Source organism: Phyllopteryx taeniolatus, chromosome 10 (genome assembly GCF_024500385.1).
Source record: "Phyllopteryx taeniolatus isolate TA_2022b chromosome 10, UOR_Ptae_1.2, whole genome shotgun sequence".
NCBI lineage: Eukaryota > Metazoa > Chordata > Actinopteri > Syngnathiformes > Syngnathidae > Phyllopteryx > Phyllopteryx taeniolatus.
Window position 1 is genome coordinate 21,508,245 of NC_084511.1, and position 19,908 is coordinate 21,528,152.

Here is a 19,908-nt window from a genome sequence, read left to right on the forward strand (position 1 = left end):
GGCCTCATTTTTGTTACATCACAAAAACCTGTCATTGGGGTGTGTGGACTTTTTGTATCCAACGGAGCTTGATTTCACCTGCTTTTTTAATAGTTGTATTCTTGACTGTGTTGTGTTAACAGAAATAAATATATAAAACATATACTACTATTTTTTTCCTGAATTGTATGAATAATTTGGGGCGATTGTGGGCCTTTTTTTTTTTTTTTTTGGCTTGAGCACCTGCTCCCCCAAATGTCTGTTTACGTGCCCGATCTCGATTGCAATGGCTGATGATACTTCATACGCTACAAACACAATTTTAGTAGTGAAATTAAGTTGTGTGTGTGTAATTGGCTAATGGTGTTGTAGTATACAGTATAAATTAAAACGCAAAAGACGCTCTGGATTTTTGTAAGTGTGAAATGTCCGTGGCGTCCTTGAACGCATCGTGTGAATGCCGAGGAAACTGGGCTGGACTCCGACAAATAATCCAATCATGAGTCCACCAACAGCGCTCATGTCTTGCTTTCACTCACTGAGAGATGACTTCACTTTGAGGCCTTTCGAGAATCGGGAGACGCCGTAAGTGTGTTTTGTTCTCTCGAAGCTCGAACACGCCAATTTTGGCTTGAGTCTGCGCGAGCGAAGGCAACTTTGGCTGAGCTTTGTTTTGGGGCGCGGAGGACGAGTTTGTGCGCTGCGGGGAGGAGCGATTGGTGATCCATACATGCGGTGCATAAAGTGCTTTGAATTGTTGGGAGTTAGTATTTGAGTCAGGAAGAGGTGTCATTTCTTTCTACGTCACAAGGCTTCTCTGCCTATGGTTCAATTCCGCTGTTTAGCGTTGTTTTCTTCTTCTTGGAATATTCCCAAATAACTGCATACATTTGTATTTATTTTTTTATTTATTAGATTTGTAATCCTTCCACTAACTAAACCATCGTTGATCTGTCTGAGCCATGTTTGTGATGGCATCTTTTCATACTGCCTAGTTTAGTGCTGGTACGAAATGAGAGACTGCAATGGTAGTTTTTGACAGACAAATCAAGGGCGCTCCAGATTAAGACAGTTATCTTTAACTGCAATGGTACCACTATAATCCTACACACAGACACGCCTGTTGCGCGCTCTCTCTCTCTCTCTCTCTGTGTGTGTGTGTGTGTGTACACACGAGGGCGTGAAGTGGAAAGCAGCATTTGAGCATTTCTTTGATATTCTACTAGTGCGCTGAATTGTCCGTGTACTAGTATGCTTTTTGTCCTCACTCGTCAGACAATTTGGCACACTAGTAAAACGACTAGGGCTCACTATTGAGATTTTCACTACTGTATGATATTTCTTCCCACTGGTAGAATGACTAGAAGTTGCTCGTGAGGCAAGATGGTGTAATAGTTGACATCTGCGAGCTACTAGTTGCTCCTACTAGTGAAACGCTAGATGTTAACGGGTAAGAGTTTTATAATGTCATTAGTGCATCTAGTAGGAGGCAGTTGTCGACTAGTTTTCCCTTAATTTGTAACAGTCATTCTACTAGTGCGCAAAAATGTCATACAGTAGTGGAAGGCAGCAGTGGAAAAAAACAAAAAAACTTGTAAGTCAGTCGGTCTACTAGTGCGTGCTAGTTGTTCTACTAGTTCGCTAAATAGTATCAGTAGTGATGACAAAGCGCATCGTAGTACACGGACAATCTAGCACACTAGTCAGATATCAAATAAATGCTCGAACGGCTTGCCATAAATGAATCATGACGCGAGCGAGAGTTACAGTATGATGAACTGTTTTGGATGGGGATACGTAGCGTATATTTAAAAGCTTCAGATCTGGTAATCTGACCAATAGGTTTGGTGTGTGTGTGTGCGTGTGCGTGCATGTGGCATCCTGATTAGAGAGGCCTGATCAGGTCATCTCTCAGTCTCACTAGGTCATTGGCCAAACCATGTGAGAGCGTGTACAGAGATGTCATGTTCAGTCTTCTATCGTGATCATCATCATCAGGAAACAATTCGATGCTTGTTTTAACTCGCCAGGGACATGTACACAATGTCACCGTGGAAAAGCTCGGTTTCACCATTGATTGTCTCCGGATGAGCACACTGTTGGAGGTGCTCACACATAATTTCTTCTCTTCAAGGAAAACAAAAATGATCTTGTTGTTTATACAAAACCAATTGTTCTAAAGATGACACTTTGCACAGCTAAACACATACAGTATTTATGATACTGTATTTATCCGTATAATGTGTTTTTTATTATTATTATTTTTTTATTAGGCACTACAGTTGACACAATCAGTGTGACACTGGCATATTGTATGGAGGGTCAATATATTTGGTTGCCTTATGGGAAATGAAGCCGATAAAGGTGACTTAAAATCACTAGTATGCAACAATAAGCTGTTTTGGTAAATGCAAACTTGTATGTATGTTGGCAATATGTATTTAGGTGTCTATAGTTATAATTACCAGTTACTGGACTTCATGTTAGTATTTGTATTTTATCACAAGTATGTATAAAATGTTTGATTTTGTCGTCTTTTAGTAATTTCGCAAAATAATATAACGGCTAGCCTGCTTGTAGACTACAGCACACTATTATTTCATCATCAAAAGAGCCATTAATCCAAGCAACAGATAAGTCATTTAATTAGTCAGTCCCTTAATGATCATGTTAAATATGTCGGAATTCCCACCCCATTTGCTTTTTAATCAAATTACCTATTGAAATGTAAATTATGGCCGGCGTCGGGTCTCCCTTCCAAGCACGTACCTCATGTTAAAGCTTCTTTTCAACTGACATTGAAACTATGGTGGTAGAGAAATCGATTGAATTCATCACGTCATGGCGAAATATCGTAGACAACAAGACTAACAATTGTCAAATGCAGGAGGAAGAAACGATCAGCCAATTACAGCAAGATTTAATGGGCGACGTGGAAGGAGGGTCGGTCACTACATTTGTCGTTAGTTGCTTTTTTTGAAAAATTGTGGCTCGATTGGACAGCGTCATTAAGTTGTCAATACTGATAAAGAACACTTTTTAAAGATGCACGCTGCAATGTTAGCATCTTGCGCGAGATGCAAGCTTACCAGCGACTGGTTAGCTTCCACATGCTTTTCACTTGTTATATTTTGCATTACATCTCCTATTAAATGTATGACTGTTAATTTTAATAAATGTGATACACCAGCGATTCAACATTAATTACACCTCTTAGATTGTTTTTGACAAGTGTTTTGTTAACTTTTGTTTATGCTACACGTTGAATTTAGGGCTGGGGGGGGGGGGAAATCGAATAACTCTGTTAAGTCGACCACGAAATTTTTGTCTCGAAGCTCTGACGGAGCCATGTTTGCGCCGCGTTAAATGTTTTCCACACGGGCATTTATTGCAGACACGCGCTCATGTTGACCTCCCCAACATGGCCGCCATGTAAGCACGTCTGTTAGCTGTGGTGTATCTAGGGTGCGTTTGGAAACAGAATCTGACGCCCGAACGCTACTCTCAGAGTGCGCGTGATCCGCACATTCCACCAATTTATTATTATTATTTTTTTTGAGTTTCCGAACGGTCCCGATTGAAGCAGAGCACCAGAGTACATTTCCAAACGCACCCTTAGCCTTCATATTTATGTTTAGGACCACTGCTGTAATAGCGACAGAGGATGTTCAAGGTTTGAGATCACAAACTAAAAAAAGGACAAAAATAAAGTAGTATGCAACGACTGAAAAGCAATGTTGGCATACCACAGCAGCTCGAGAGAAAAAACATCCATACGCGATCCAGATGAACTTTGCGGCGTACATAAGGTAAAGTTGTTGTTGTTTTTACTTATTAGCTAATGTAATATACCCTACTATCACTACTTAGATCTCAGAACGAACCGCAACCCTGCCGTAGCTATTTAGAACATACTGTATGACGCAGTGTGTGCGCGCCTCTTCACAAAGTGCAGTTCATCGTATATTATGGTACTCTTTAAACTAGTACAGAACAACCTTGAAGTCTCAACACCTTACGTCCCATCACTACTTTACTGGAGCAAAGCATTAGCCACTAAATCGTCATGACGTTGAAGCTGATGTCTTTTTTTTCAACACATCACATGGCTAAGCAGTGATGAAGTGGAAGTGCAAAGTGGTGTGGTTATCGTGGACAAGTGTGTTTAAAAAAAAAAAAAAAAAAAAACAAATAAATAAAGAATTCTACGGAAACAAAAGCAATATGTTCTGCTGTGGTCATATCCTTATATTTACCACAACAATATAGCCTGTATTATTATTATTATTATTATTGTGTAGCCTACAATAAGGGTTAATGCTGCAAATGCACAAATAAATGAATATGAAAATGTTTACTTTGAAGTGAGTATAGTGTTATTTGGTATTAAGCAGTACCAAATAATCAACAAGAATTGGTTAATAAATGCTTATCAAATAGAAATTGATTTTGCCGGACATTTTAATGCAAAATCAAATTGTCAACATTCTTTATTGTCATTATGCAAGACATGATGCAACGAAATTCAGGTGCACTCAAGAACCGGACTTAGTGTACAATAAATCAAATAAGTGTAAAAGATAATACGTAATAAGTACTTCCAGTCGTTCACGTCAACTCACATTCTGCACACAATTATTCAATTATTCGATGGCATAACAGATAGGATAATCAATTCTAAAAAGATGTGACAGCCCAAGTTAAATGTAAACTTTTGAAAAAATGCCTGTACAGTTGAAAATGATAATATACGTTTTAAAAAGTACACTCAGCTACGGTTTTGCTGGTGTAATATAATATACCTTGTAGAATGTAGATTGTCCTTATCTTCATTAATTAGCTCTGTGCCACTTACTAGTACGTCCACCAAGCTCTTCCTGTTTACAGTATGTTCTTGCACCCACCAGTGACTGATAAGAGAGCGATTTTGCTTTGCCGTCAATTTTTTCCCCAGTGTGAAAATATCTATTGCAAAGAGCACCAAAGACTTTAATAAGGCTTTGTTGACACTGCCAGCCCCACATCCAGTTGTTGTCATATCCATCTTGATTTTATTTACATTAATATCCTGATCCCAACACAATAGAGGATACTTATGCCTGGTAAGGGAGGAAGCTCAGAATATAGTGATGTCCATGAGCTCCAGACGTTTTATCTAAGTACTAAAAATTACTAATAAATAAATAATAATAATAAAAATATAACAATACCGGCATAAATATTCTTTATCCGCTCTGAGAAATTACTAATATTACTGAGTATTAGTATAGTAGAAGTAGGCACAAACAGTTCAAAGCACAGGTGTCAAACTCATGGCCCGGGGGCCAGATCTGGCCGGCCACATAATTTTATGTGGCCCGCGAAAGCAAATGAAGTGTGACAGCTTCGTGTCTTTTGCTAAAATACCAAAATAGCAGATTGTCTTCACATTTGATAACATTGAGATATTACAAGCATTTCTTTATCAATCCCCCACTTAAAATAAATTGAATAATAGTTGAACAAACAATTTTTATGAGCTTCTGACGTCAAAACTAGTTATCAATCAATTTGTTGTGTATATGTAATGATAGTAGGCGATCAAACATTTATATGGGTTACCAGTATATGTTCAATACCACTTTTGTTCGAACTGATACCAGTGCTGTTTTTTCCTTATTAAAAACAACAACAAAATTGGGGGGTTGAGCTGGTATGGATGAATGGAATTTTTATTGATGATTTGAGATGTTTTGACTTGTGAGCGTGGTCACCGAACGAATTAGTGGTATCTCAAGGCACCACTCTACTCACATTCGGACGGAAGGACATTTTAGAGCTGGGGTGTCAAACTTAGTAGTTCAGGCCACACTCCAGTATTATTTTTTTACTTTCAAATTCATCCTGCTGGCCGGATTGAAGCCTCTAGCGGGTTATTTTTTTGCCTGCGGGCCTTATGTTTCAGCCTAACATGCATGTTTTTGGAATGTTGGAGGAAACCGTAGTAGGCCTACCCAGCCTTCGCTGTAATTCCTAAATGGTTAATTCCATATTTAAATTCTTTTTTTTTTTTTTATCAAACATCTTCAATCAAAACTTATTCTTCAGTCTCATATTATTTTAATTCAAATACATTGCGGTAGTGTATACAGGGGAACTCATAAAACTGTCGTAGTCTGAATACCTCTGTCACAAACCCCCTTATTGAGGCTCACTGTCCTAAACTTTCATACAAAAAAAATAAATACTGTACAACTCAAAATACCTCCTCCAAGGTTGGCGTTAATGTTCGGTCATCTATTAATAGTATCATTTTGCCACATTTAAGAGTTTGCTTTGATATTGTCATAGTTGAGATATTTTAGGCTGGCACAGTATTAAAGATAATTTTGATATGGTTATAGCAAAAGTTGTTTGCGGTTTCGGCACATAAATTTAGTTTACATCATGACAGAAAATCTAATCTGCACATAAAGAAGACACTTGGTTTTATGTAACAACTTAAAAACATAGATTTTATTTTACATGTTCATCTAAAAACAAGGTGATTAAAAAAAACGTGAAGAAGAAGAACTTCTCATCAGATAACTCAACTTTAATTCAAACCATGCAACCCATTGGACCTCAAACACAGGAATGTAAAGTTGTGCCAAGTCAGTTTTATTTATATATATATATATAATGAGCATCATACAAACCCTTTTAAGGGGAAAGTATGTTGGCAACATTTGGGAAATAACAGAGGAGAAAGATGCTACAAATGTAGGAAAAAAGATACTGCTTTATTTAAAGAAAGCATAATGGAGATGATATCGAGTACACACACACACACGCATACAGCGCGTGGAGGGTGGCAAACTGAGGGCAGGAGTATGATTATAGGGTTATTTACATTACAGCAGAGAGCTGTATCAAAAATCTGTGAGTGTTTGGCAAAGCGAGAGCGAAAGAGAGAGAGAGAGAGAGCGATGGCTTCCAGATGTGAAGTGGAATTCAGGGCGCCAGAGAGCGGCGGTGTAACCCCTCCTCCTCTTGCTCCACTCCCTCCTCCTCCTCTGCACATGAAGATACAGAAAGAGATCTGGAGAGAGGACGGGCACAGAGAAACCACACAATTTAAAAAAAAAAAAAAAAAAAAAAAAAGGGAGAGATGATGTCAAGAGAGGAATATGGAAATCTTCCCTGTAGCATTTAAACTAAGCTAAATACGCAAAAATGTACTTAGTTGGAGGGTCAGGCCAGGCCAAACTAAATGGTATGGGTTCCAGATTTGCATACAGTATAACTGTGTGGGGGTCCATCTTGGATGCGATTGAGGCAAATACTGAGTTTCCTACTTGACTGCAGTCAGACGAGGCGCTGTTGGTTCAGACTCGACTACTTTAGTTTGTGGTCTAAAGAAGAACAAAATGTAAGCTTGGCCTACATCCACGCTGACCTCCGCAATGGTACAACTCCTCCATACAGCGTTAATCTCCTCAAACCCTTACGTAAAATCAGGAATTCAGAATATTCAGAGAGATAAAAAAAAAAAAACAACAACAACATTAAGAATAATAGGGGGAAAAATGTGAATTAACATCTGCCTCACAGTTCTGAGGTTCCATGGTTTGAATGTCGGGTCCGGCCTTCCTGTGTGGAGTTTACATGTTGTCCCCGTGCTTGCATGGTTGTTCTCTGAGTACTCCAGCTTCCTATGACAGTCCAAAAACATGCACATTATGAAGACGCTAAACCAAGGGTGTCCAAACTTTTTCCTGCGAGGGCCGCATACCGAAAACTCAAAGGATGCCTTGGCCACTTTGGCATTCTTCACCTTTAATTTATTAAACACGCTAAAACCACTTCATCAAGCTTAGTTTTTTTTTTTTTTTTTCGAAAAACTATGTCACAACTTTTGGTTAAAGGCAATAAGGCAAAATAGGATTAGCTGTAGAAAGCTGACCATTTTTAATTCTGTAACTTGATGATCTTTTCCTACTCTTATTTAATAGCATTGCGGGTCTTGTCAGATGTTATTTTTAATATATGCCACAGGGCGCAAAAAAACGGATGACCCCCTGGGCCGTAGTTTGGACACCACTGCTCTAAAACTGTCCATAAATGTGAATTTGAGTATGAAGGACTGTTTATTTATATGTGCCCTCCAATTGGCAAGCGACGCATCCAGTGTGTACCTTGCCCCAGCTGACCTGCGACCTTCATGAGGACAAGCAGTAAAGATAATGGATGAATGGAAAATGACAAATTATAGCTCGATTGTTCACTTCCCCCATATTTGATGAAATTATTGATTTTGAAGGATACTCGAGAACTGAGACAGCCGAGTATTGTCAACACACACGCACACTTTTATGTTCAGGATTGTTGTTGGTTTGTAGTGATGTAAACTACTGTTCAATAAATAATGTGGTCTACGGTGTAAAGCATTGTAGCTTTACAGCAGTGCAAACTATAACCACAATAATAAACATAGAGCTTCACCGAAATTCACTCCAGTTAATGGTTATAGCAGCCTAATGTCAATAACATTATTAACGCCTAATTTAGATCACAATAAGACAACCAAAGTGGAGAATTCCAATACTTTGTAATATCTAAGTGGTGGTCTGTGCAAAACAGGGCTCTGACCTCAGTAACCACCCTCCAGAAGGCGAGATGAAGATGTTTTGAGAGCAAGACTGACTTGCTCTGTTGGAAATATGCAAGCAGACATAGTGGGTGTTCTCTGAGCTCATTCAGGAAATACCAATATCCACTTTTTCTTTTTTTTTCTTCCGAAGCAAACTCACTTGACCGACATTCCTCTTGGCTGTCCAAACAGAGAGTCAAATAATTGATAAATATGTATCCTCACACACTCACACATTTTTTGGAGGAACAAGCCCTCCTCCTCTTGGATGTGCTGTGACATGTCTAGTGTTGAGAAAGTCAACACTTGCACATTGGGGACATTCAATAGGTGTGTTTTTCAAGACTGTGAGAGGATCCTCATGGTGATGATCCCACAGGCTATTTTTACAGAATTGGTGAGTTGCTTTCAGATGTACTCGTCATTCCATAGAAGCAGCATTTAGCAGAAGAGTACCACATTTCCCTCACACACCAGCTTGGGACTTGTTGTGGGACTTAATGGCATGAGCCGTGGGCATAGCGGTGCAGAAAGTATTGCATCGATTATCCTAATGGAAATACTGTCAATATTTACCACTTTAACTGGACTTGTAGTTCACCAACAAATTCCAAATGTAATATGTGTGCACAATCAGTTTGTTCCATGACTCTGGTTAACCTAAGATTTGTTTATTTTTAAAACATTTCTTTTCTCTACTTTTGTGCAACTTAAGACGTGTACTTGTCCTGAATTCCTACTGGTTGGGGAGTTTACTGTAGGCTGCTGGACTTGCTGTTGCTGTATTCCATGATAAAGATACTTTTAGTTTTATTCAAACACGTATTCTAGTAATAACTTTTTATTATTATTATTTTTTTTTTAGCAGGTGTCACTGCAGGGTTGACAACAAACTACAAAGTGAAAACTGATGAGGGCACCAAATTACTTTTAAGAGCGCCGTTTGTCTTTGGTGTATTGATGTGTTGAACCTGTGCACTCCATTATCTGGCAGCCAAGTGCCAACTTGGTGGTGTGACCTACTTTCCTACTTTTAAGTAACTGAAGCCAGGATGGAATGTGGTTTATATCTCATTAGATTTTATTTGAAAGGTTTTGGAAAAAAAAAAGGTAGTGTTGTTTTAGTTACAGATTCACATGTATCTACAGTTGGTTATTAGTCTTGGCAAAGGTTTTCTTTTTAGTAGGTGCCCTTCTGGTATTGTATTACATCCCATCTGTAGTCAATCAAGGCAGGGAAAGGCAACATCCAAGACACAGACAAAGCAGGATACGTGGAAAATATGTAAAACATTTTTCTCACATTATGTGAATATGAAAGCAAGCACACTAATTTTGCAGTTCAAACTTTTAAACTTTAAAAAAGTCTTAAAAGCTAATTGTGTTAAGGGTGCATTGAAGGGTGACCATTGCTAAAAAAAATGTTTAATTAGAATAATGGCTTCTCAGTTCTATCATATAATCATTCTGATATATTATACATAAGATATTATAAAATTAGAAATGTTATGTTATATTGTGGCAACCCCTGATAGAACAAGTTGAAAGTCGTGACGACGTATGCTATGGATGGAGCTTATGGACAGACAAGCAATGATGCATTAACGATTACATGCTATATCCAAAAGCCCTCAGTCGCTGTCCAAACATGCTGCTCTGTCATCCCGCTCATATTTTGCCTATTATGCCAGGTATTGATATTTTTTCTCTTTTGATGTTTTTACTGACATCCTTTTCTTTCTCTCTTTGGTAATTTGCCGATTCAATAGCGTGGTTCCTCGGCATTCACCTCATTTCTAATGGAAAATTTAAACATTTCTTGTTGGCAGTGTAATGCTGTACACACCTTGGAGATTGTGCTGTTGAACACACATTTTATCTTCAAGGAATACAACAGAAAAGTCTGAGCATGTTGGGATTGAGAAATTTGCCCAAACATAACTCCTCTGTTAGTGATAGTCATGTTAAAATTTTCAGCACTGTGTTTTTGTCACTATACCAAGTTCAGATGTGCCGTGGGTTGACAGACAGGGTTTATTCCACAATCTTCTTTCCCTTTGAAAGCTCGCTAATCCTCCAACTACGTGGAGATGTTGACCTGAAAATCGGCCTCTTCTGAACCTCCATTAAGTCACCCTATAATAATTTCATTAAATTTGCCAGTAAAATAAAATTCTCCCCCTTGCTTGAGAGGGATGCTCATGCATCTGAGAGGCTCAAACGTGGGAGGATCCAGCAACAGGCCAGCTCAAGATCAAGCCTCATGTCAGTTTGCAGCCGCACACACCAATAAGCCTGTGGAGCTGTACTTTCTGTCGGTATTTACTGTAAGCTCCCTACTTACTGTGATCAGCTGCAACGGGCCGTTTGCAGTCTCTTGGCCCCCCTGCTCAGACAGATCAAGTGGGTAACGAGAGGCCCGTCAGGTGTCCCTTGTCATTGTTAAATCGAAACAAGGATGGCCAAAATGCACCTCCGGTTCCATTCCACTTTTGTTCCCCTTCTGGTAGTGGTGACGCATACAGTGGCTGCGACATGAATGGAAGACCCATCACAGACATTTAGTCATCAATACAAGACACGATATTGATTTTTGCGCACAATGGAAACTCATTTTTTGAAAGTGGAGCATGACAATGTAGCAGGGAACTGTTAAATCACATTCAATATGCAACAACGTTATGAACACTTGCACATTCTTATGATATCCAATGCAATATAAAAATTTGTAAATGTAGTTTATAACTGTTGGGTGTCTATATTTTATGAATGTACACAAAGGAAACAAGCACTAATATGGCACTTAGATGCTGGAAAATCTTCAAGCAGTAATGACTGCTGCATTATTTTCAATATTTTTTCAATGTTTTTTTTTTTGTTATAAGCCCCAATCAACATCACACAGTGTCCAAAAAAACATCTTAACAGTGTCAATCTTTGTGATGTATGAATTAGCATACAGCATCCTTGGATAGCTTGCAATACACATACAGTAGTGCACTCAGTGTAACTCCGTTGCAACAAAGGCACTGGAAATACGATGTATTTCCTGCCTGTAGGCAGTGCAGATGACTTTAATAAAGTCTGCATCAGAAGGCTGGTCCCCGCTCTCCTCATGAATCTCTTTCTCCCCGTCTTTCAAAACAATAACAAAAACACCTTGACCAGTCCCAGTGCATTTTATAGCTACTGTATATACTGTATTTGTTTACAATATATGAAGGAAATGTCCAAACATTTTGCTTCAAACTTTGAAACATATCTAGCTGTTTATCTGTCTGACTCTTTCATGTTTTATACACTGCGCTGAATCCATGAAATGAGGATTTTGATTCCATTAATCATTCATCTTATTTTGGTCACATTCCACTATGTAATACATTTCTAACCAGAATATTTCATTCATTGAGATGTAAAATGTGTTGTTTTAAGTGTTCCCTTTATTTCTTTTGAGCAGGGTGTTGTTAATAAAAGGTCCCTGATGTGATTTCACTAAAATACCTTAGGGATCAAGAATTATAGGACACTTTACACCCTCTCTTTCTTATCTCACTGAAGTTAGGCAGTTATAAGTATCCAGCCCTTTTTTATGCAAATGAGCGGCTGTATACCCTGTCCCATATGGGCCAATGGCGAATCTGGTTTTCATTACCATGGCAGCCGGGGGTGGAACATGAGCGTTGGACTCAAGTGGCTTCTTGTGGCAGCAGAGCCCGCGGTGTGGGGTAAAAAGCGAGTCCCCATAAAGACAATAAAAACCTTTTTACTCATTGCAGCATTGCATACACGACACTGTAAAATGAAAATGCCGCTGGACTCCCTGGCCATCACTTGAAAGTGAAAGTTTAATTTCACACTTGATTGGTGAACAGGCCCTCCAGAGACCCAACTATTTGTATACTAGCCATTAAAAAGAGAATGTTCCATAATATTCATATATTCCAGGGGTGTCCAAAGTTTTTTTTTCCTCTGAGGGCCGCATACAGAAAAATCAAAGGATGTAAGGGCCACTTTGCCTTTAATCACCTTTAAACCAGAGAACAATGAGTAGATCTGAAAGCAACTCACCACTCCTGTAAAATGTATACAGTACATTATATTTATTTTTCTTATTTTTTAAAAGAGTTATGGCAAATAGTTCAGGATTTTTCAGCATCCCGCGAGAATAGATCCGCTCTTGCACTGAGCAGTAGCATAATCTCATCTCCATGTTCAGAACCCAAAACAGTAGCAGTCTTTAGAAAGATGACCATCTTTAAGGCAGTATTTACTTCATTAGAATTATTAGTGCGATAAATGTGACTTGACATTGAGTACAGAAGTGGAGCAAACAATCGCGATTCACACTATTTTCTTCTGAAACTGAATTATGTTATTTGTTGCAGTGTTATAAATATAAATGTTGTTACTCTTATTTTTTATTGTCTTTGCATAACAAGAGAAACTCTTTATTAAAGTTTTTATTATTATTTGTAGTTTTAGGAGCTTCACTGTGATGGGGGCGGCACCTGTGGAGGATGTGGGAGTCACAATCCTCAGTTTTTCACACTGCCGCCTTTAAAAAAATAAAATTAAATAACATCATGGCCGTGTCAAATGCTAGTTTTAGCATATGTCGCGCGGGCCTCTATAAAACGGACGATGGTCCGCAAATGGTTCCTCGGCCATAGTTTGGACACCCCGACATATTCAATATTCTTCATTCATTTAATAGCATTCTTTCAACAGACTGAAGTCAAAACTGAAGGCAGTAAGACCCACAGAAAAGCAACAAGTGGAGTGGCAGATGTATAAACAAGTATCAGGTCGTAAGAATTTGGAATGTACACAATTTAAGAAGACAGGAGGGAGTAGCGTATAGGAAGTTTAGTGGGCAGCGTCGCCCTCCTCCCTTCTGCAGCCATCCCGCCTGCCCTCCTCCCTCTGCAGCATTACCATCCATGGTGACCGGGACGAGAGGAGCGAGGCATGCAGCAGTCAGCCTCTTAGTCATGTAGTCCATTGTTTCCCCTTGAGTTCCACACTGCACTGTAGCCCGCAGAAGATCACTCGCAAACTACCGAAAGGGGGAAAAAAAGACATTTGTTTTTGAAGGCTCACAAAATCCTGACTCAGTTGAAAAGAATGAATGCTTTTTTCATACTGTGCATGCAAATACTGGAGCGGTAAAGTATGACTTACTTTCCTGCCCTCTTTTTTTTTTCTTCCAACATTTGGTTGAAGGGAATTCTGTATGTAATTTGACGACAGTACAGTTCCATAAGTGGGAGGAACCTCAGAGGATGGTTTGACTGGGACGAAAGGGATCATCTCACACAGAGAAGCAACTTTAAGATAGATCAAGGTCATCGTTTCCCTGAAGTTTAAAGGGAAATTAACGTATTTCTAATCTGCTGTTGGACAAACCGGAGGACAATATATTTTATTTTGACGAGATTTGAGTCGTCCTACAGTCTGGCCGGAATGTATGGATGCTTCAAGAGCAAAGAGTAAGTTTCACATATGTGTATCTTCTTATAGGCTGCTATGTCATTTTCTTCCACATTACATATTAAGTGGCGGCAGATGAGCTGGAGTGCACTGAAAGATAATTAGAGGTTTGCACTGTCCTTGTAAAATTCCAATTTATTCATCAAAGTGTGCTGGTTTTAACTTGTATGGCACATTGTCACCCCACAGAGTTGAATCTGTCTTTTGTTCCAGAATGCTGGCTAATGAAGCTTTTGTTTGTCTGTGTTTATCGAGACAGTTGATGACTTATAGTTGGCACTGACAGTCAGCTGGATGACTCATAGCTGATGGACTGATTTTGTTTTTTACACAGTGAGTATATGCTTGGTCACACAATCTCAGAAATGAGTCTACTTTTGTTGTTAAGCAGGAAAATTAGGATGATGCACATGACTCAGCATCAGTCATATGCTTGCTCAATTGATGGCTTGCTTGCTTTGGATCTTGCTGAAGTCCTTCAGTGATTTATGGTTTGTGCTTTGAATTGGTTATACGGTGTATATATATAGCACTTTACTGGGCTTGGCAGTGTGTTTGGAGCACAGAGGTTTGGTATAATGAGTGCTTTGAGCTATTTAAGCTACAATCAAGCGTCATTTTTGTCCTAGATGTGGTGTGCGCCGCTTACCATCGTTTAAGGTTCACTTGGCAGATATGTCATAGACAAACATTTGGTTTGTTTATGTGGCACGTTGAGGGAAAGTCAGCTCATTGTTAGGGGATCGGTTTAACTGTGAGACAGCCACAGATTGCTGGAAAGAATTACCCTTATATACCCATTTATATTTATTTTAGTTGCCAGAAAACAATATTTCACAGTTTATGTTCTGTTTCCAACAATGGTCTAACTACTTGTAACTAAACTAATTACAAACAAATTGTGCTTGATTCTCCTGCCCTTGTTTATGGAGACAGAAGCCTATTTGACTTTTGAGTTCTCTGTTTCACGATTGCCACAAAGAAGTCGGGAGCAGAGGTCGTGCTGATCAATGAGTTCCGAAAATGGACCACAAAAATCTGCTTAAAGTAGACTGACCAGCGCAATCTGCAATGAATGGGGCTGCTCATCTCAGCATATTACTCTCCGCATAAACAAGAAAAGCTGCTGATTTTATTGTATTTTTTTGGGATATTAATGTATTCTTACATCAATGGGGGCTACAGCTGTAGCACACTATAAAAAATAAGAATGTACTGTAGTTTGCAGTTTTACAATGTATGATGGAAAGTGTGTGTGTGTTTGTGTGTGTGTACACAACAGAAGCCCACTAGTGCATCAGTAGAGCTGAGTTTGTTTAGCAGGAAGGGTGATACAGATGTAAATGAATGTACCCCAGACAGTGCAGAATGACTGATGACAATGTTTGGTCAAGTTCTGTCTGGAGTCCTTGTAAGGTCCGTTGCTAAGAACACATTTGCATTTCAAGCAGGGGAGTGTGTGTGCTGGGTGGGGTTAGAAGAGAATGTGGTATATGGAGATGCCCGACGGCAAAAGCCCCAAACCAAGTATCAAACAAATGAATTATATACCAAATGGTGGATGGAGAGGTTCCCCCCCCCCCCCCCCCCCCCCCCCCCATTTTATCCTGTACTTCGTAGACGACATTGTAAAAGCTCATGTTATTGTTCCAGTGAGAAGTAGAACACGGTTCAGGAAATCCTCTCTGACAAATTCTTCAAATCTCCAATTGAGTTATTTCCTCGCAACAGGCCTTGACTAGTTCACTTTGTTACAGGCCTTTTTATTTTAAAAATTCCACTCGTGGCCAAGCTGCCTTGTGACTTTCAGATTACATACGTGCAAAACAGCATTAAAATCAAAACTCTCACACTGATCAGATCGGATCGGATCTTTCAGAGCACATTGAACTAAATATTTTTGTTGATTTCTCTAATAAAACTGGAAATTTGTGATTAAAATGCAATGGATATTCACTGTGAGACCGAACTGGAAAGACAGATGAGCAGACACAGAGGCAAGATGGTGACATAATGATCTATTTGGAAATTGAATGTTTCCATATAGACACACACCGTGTGCAGCATTATTAGGCAAGTATTTTGACCATATCATCACTTTTAGGCATATTTTCTAGTTCCCAGCTAGATAAACCTGAATGCTTTATGGATTTAAGCATAGCAGGTGCTCTCTATTTATGAAATGAGTGTAGGTGTGGCCTAAGGAGATCAACACCCTATATAAAGGTGTGTGTAATTTTGAGGCAGCTTTAGGCAAAATGGGCCAAAAAAGAGATTGAACTGACTCTGAAAAGTCAAAAATGATCAAAAGTCTCTCAGAGGGATGCAGCACTCTTGAAATATCTAAGATACTGGGGCGTGATCACAGACCCATTAAACGTTTTGTTGGAAATAGTCAGCAGGGTCGGAAGAAACATGTTGAGAAGAAAAGGTGCAAATTAACTGCCAAGGATTTGAGAAGAATCAAATGTGAAGCTACCAGGAACCCATTATCTTCAAGTTCTGTCATATTTCAGAATTGCAACTTACCTGGAATACCTCGAAGTACAAGATATTCAGTGACATGGCCAAGGTAGGAAAAGCTGAAAAAACCCCACCACAGAACAAGACACATGAGCTGACTGGGCCAAGAAATATCTGAAGACAGATTTCCAAAAGGTTTTATGGACTGATGAAATGAGAGTGACTCTCGATAGACCAGATGGATGGGCCCGTAGCTGGATCAATAACGAGCACAGAGCTCCACTTCAACTCAGACGCCGGAAACGTGGAGGTGGGATACTGGTACAGGCTGGTATTATTAAAGATGAACAGGTTGGACCTTTTCAGGTTGAAGATGGGCTCAAAATAAGCCCCAAACAGTCTGTCAGTTTTTAGAAGACACTTTCTTCAGGCAGTGGGACAGGAAGACGTCTGTATCTTTCAAAAAACACTGATTTTACATAAATCCAAATACTCCTCTGCATGGCTGTACAGTAAGGACATGGCCCCCTTGCTCACCTGACCAGAACCCAATTGAGAACTTGTGGGCAGTTCTTAAACGGGAGACATAACAGTGAAGGAAAACAGTACACCTCGGAAGAATGTCTGGGAGGCTGTGGTTTCTGCTGCACAAAAACTTGACTACAAATCAAAAAACTTGACAGAACCCAGGGATGGAAGGCTTATCACTGTTATTGAAAAGAAGGGTGGCCACATTGGTCACTTTTTTATGTACAGTATATCTATCAGTTTTTATCTATTTATTTTGGAAAGTTTTGACTTGTTTATAGTTCTGACTTTAACAAATGAAAATAAAAGTGACATGGGAAAATGTGTTTTCATTTAGTTGCGTAATAATTCTGCACACCACTAGTTGCATAATAATTGTCCACATATTGATATTCTCCTAAGAAAGCTTAAACCTCACTTTTGCTTTCTTAAATATTCTTGTTTGAGGTTTATGAACCTTTTGGATTAACCTAAAGCATGGTTATGATTACCAAAAATAATCCTCAAAAAGGAGGCTTGCCTAATAATTCGGTGTGTGTGTGTGCGTGTACTTCTTACACAACTTGCCATTCTCGCGTGAGGAGCTGAATGGCAAAATTCACATCAAGTGTTTGATCCGTGAATAATGAATAGACCAGTACATTTCCTGGATCAATTAGAATTGGTATTTAAACTGCCGTCCTCAACATACTGTTCCCATTTTGACATCATGCGACCAAGTTGACATCTAACAATTAAGTCACAGTACCTTGCCCTTGTGAGTCTTCATAGTGGAAGTTCTCAGTGGAAAGTGGCCACTGAGCTCAAGAGTGTCATAGAGGACCATCAGCCGGTTGAAGTAGGAGAGACTGGATGAGTCACAGACAGACAGTGAAGTGGACGTCCTTGGAAATTTGGGGGGACAGTTGTGAATGTTTCTGTTCACCATAAGTTTTTGTGAGTAATCTGTTTTACATTTAGAAAATACTATTAATAATTGAAATTATAATGATCGAGTCTTAATCTATTTCAAAGTGATTTACTCAGTATGAAATCTGGGCCTGTTTTGTTGAGCACAAAACTGAATGCAACGATTTATTCTGTAAATTATTATTTTATTTTATTTATTTTTTTTTAATGAAAGGCAACAGGTGGATACGCAGGTTAATTGTACCTTCTGTCATCTAGTTGCATTTAGTTGTTCAACCTGTCAATATAGATCGCTGGCATAGATAAAAGTATAAATACACATTATTTGTAGTACCTACATTTTCTTACCAATAAAGAGAAATTGTATAATTTCCTGCGGCACACCTGATGTCTCACGGCACAATGGTTGGGAATCACACATTTAATGTAATGTGTTGTTTCCCCAAAGCAGGGTTTGGATTAAAATTTAACTGAAAATGGATACAGTTGTCGTTTTGGTCCTTTTTGTTTACACAGAAAAGGAAACAGTGTTTGTTTTTGGAGGCTTAGACCGACGATAAGTAACAGATAGTTGTTACTTAGATGTCAGTGGTGTCAATGCGCCATTTATCTGCTTGTTTATTCTCAATACCCTTGTGTCTCAGTTCTTTCTCAATTCTCTTTGGCATCTTCGTATCGTTCTGTAAATTGAAGGCCTGTGGTTCATTGACGCGCCAACGTCACGCTACCAAACTCAATCCATCTGCACTTCCTCTGCTCTGCTTTTCATCTGCCCTCGCGATGCAGGGCTACAATTTGGTTGGTCTAAAATGCAGCGTGAGGAAAAGATGCAAAGCAGATCTTCGACAGCATGAAGCACATGTAGGCAATTGTCAATTCTAAGTTCAGACTATTCTTTTAGTTTGACTTTTGAAGCAAAGAAATCCCTTGCTCAGAAATACAGCGAATTCATCAAACTATGTCTAAAACAGTAACAGTGTGAATGTGTTTTAAAAGGAATATTGCATGAATCAGTTTTCATGTTTGCTTTGTACAAAACTGAACTTAATTCATTAACTGCTTTAGCTGTTCACATGACTGTTTTTTTTTTTTTTATTTAAAGCACAGTCGAGGATTATTCTGCAGGGAAATTCCAATTCGGATGTTACTACTACTGAAGTAAAACATTCACAACGTGATGGTGATTACTTTAAGGTCTCCTTCAGAATTCATTTTTTCTACTGTTTTATGCATAACAAAGGTCAAAGCGAGTCTGTGACGTGGTTTAACACAACTGTAGCCCAAATAACACACAAAATTTCAGGGTGGAGACATTTTTTTCCGGTTGTTGGCATAGCTTGATTACTAACTGCACTATGTAGTGGCAGAAATGGGCCTAGCTATTTTTACTAAGTAATTCTCAATTATGCCAAATAGTCACAGACGTCGCTCGGTAGTTATATAGTGGAGGCGGACCCACTGATGTTGTTCCTTTCTTGCCTCAGTGCACCCCCGTATTAGGCCCACCCAAAAAAATGTGGACAGTTGAGAAGGTGAAAAAGAATTTTACACTATATCTCAGCAATTCAGTATTCAATTGTTCTCAGTCTTTACAGGTTTTCAGCACTTATTTTCAAGTGTATATAATTTATTTATAAATAAAACAAATGAGTTTACAGGCATTCGAAGTAGTATTGTACGCGAGCTCACTTTTAAGTTGCAAAATATGTCATTTTATTCAGGGGCAAATTTAGTCATTTGCCAGCCCAAGGCAAACCCACTCAAAGGATGTTCCACATCCATATAAACATTTGGAATATTGTGTATCATCAAAATCAAAGTGTGAATTTGGAAAAAAAAAAAATTCCTGCGCTATATAAAGTCATTAAAATCCTTCGAGAACTATTATGTAACAAGTGAATAATTTCAATGCTTTTACTGTATTTGAT

The 19,908-nt window shown here is 38.9% G+C and overlaps 1 protein-coding gene across 17 annotated transcripts in view; it reads left to right on the forward strand.

Annotated features, from left to right (window-relative positions):
• The first annotated feature begins 413 nt into the window (after nucleotides 1-413).
• zgc:66433 (uncharacterized protein LOC321250 homolog) overlaps nucleotides 414-19,908 on the forward strand; it is a 50,928-nt gene continuing 31,433 nt past the window's right edge. For 4 of the 17 annotated variants that reach the window (XM_061786633.1, XM_061786650.1, XM_061786639.1 and 1 more), the window contains exon 1: nucleotides 8,937-8,987. In XM_061786633.1, coding sequence (XP_061642617.1) covers nucleotides 8,952-8,987 — 36 coding nt within the window. In that variant the 5' untranslated portion in view covers nucleotides 8,937-8,951. Of the gene's footprint in view, nucleotides 565-3,582; nucleotides 3,789-8,936; nucleotides 8,988-13,897; nucleotides 14,080-17,866; nucleotides 18,008-19,908 lie in introns of those variants that run through there. The other 13 variants (XM_061786635.1, XM_061786636.1, XM_061786637.1 and 10 more) reach the window with 8 other exon arrangements.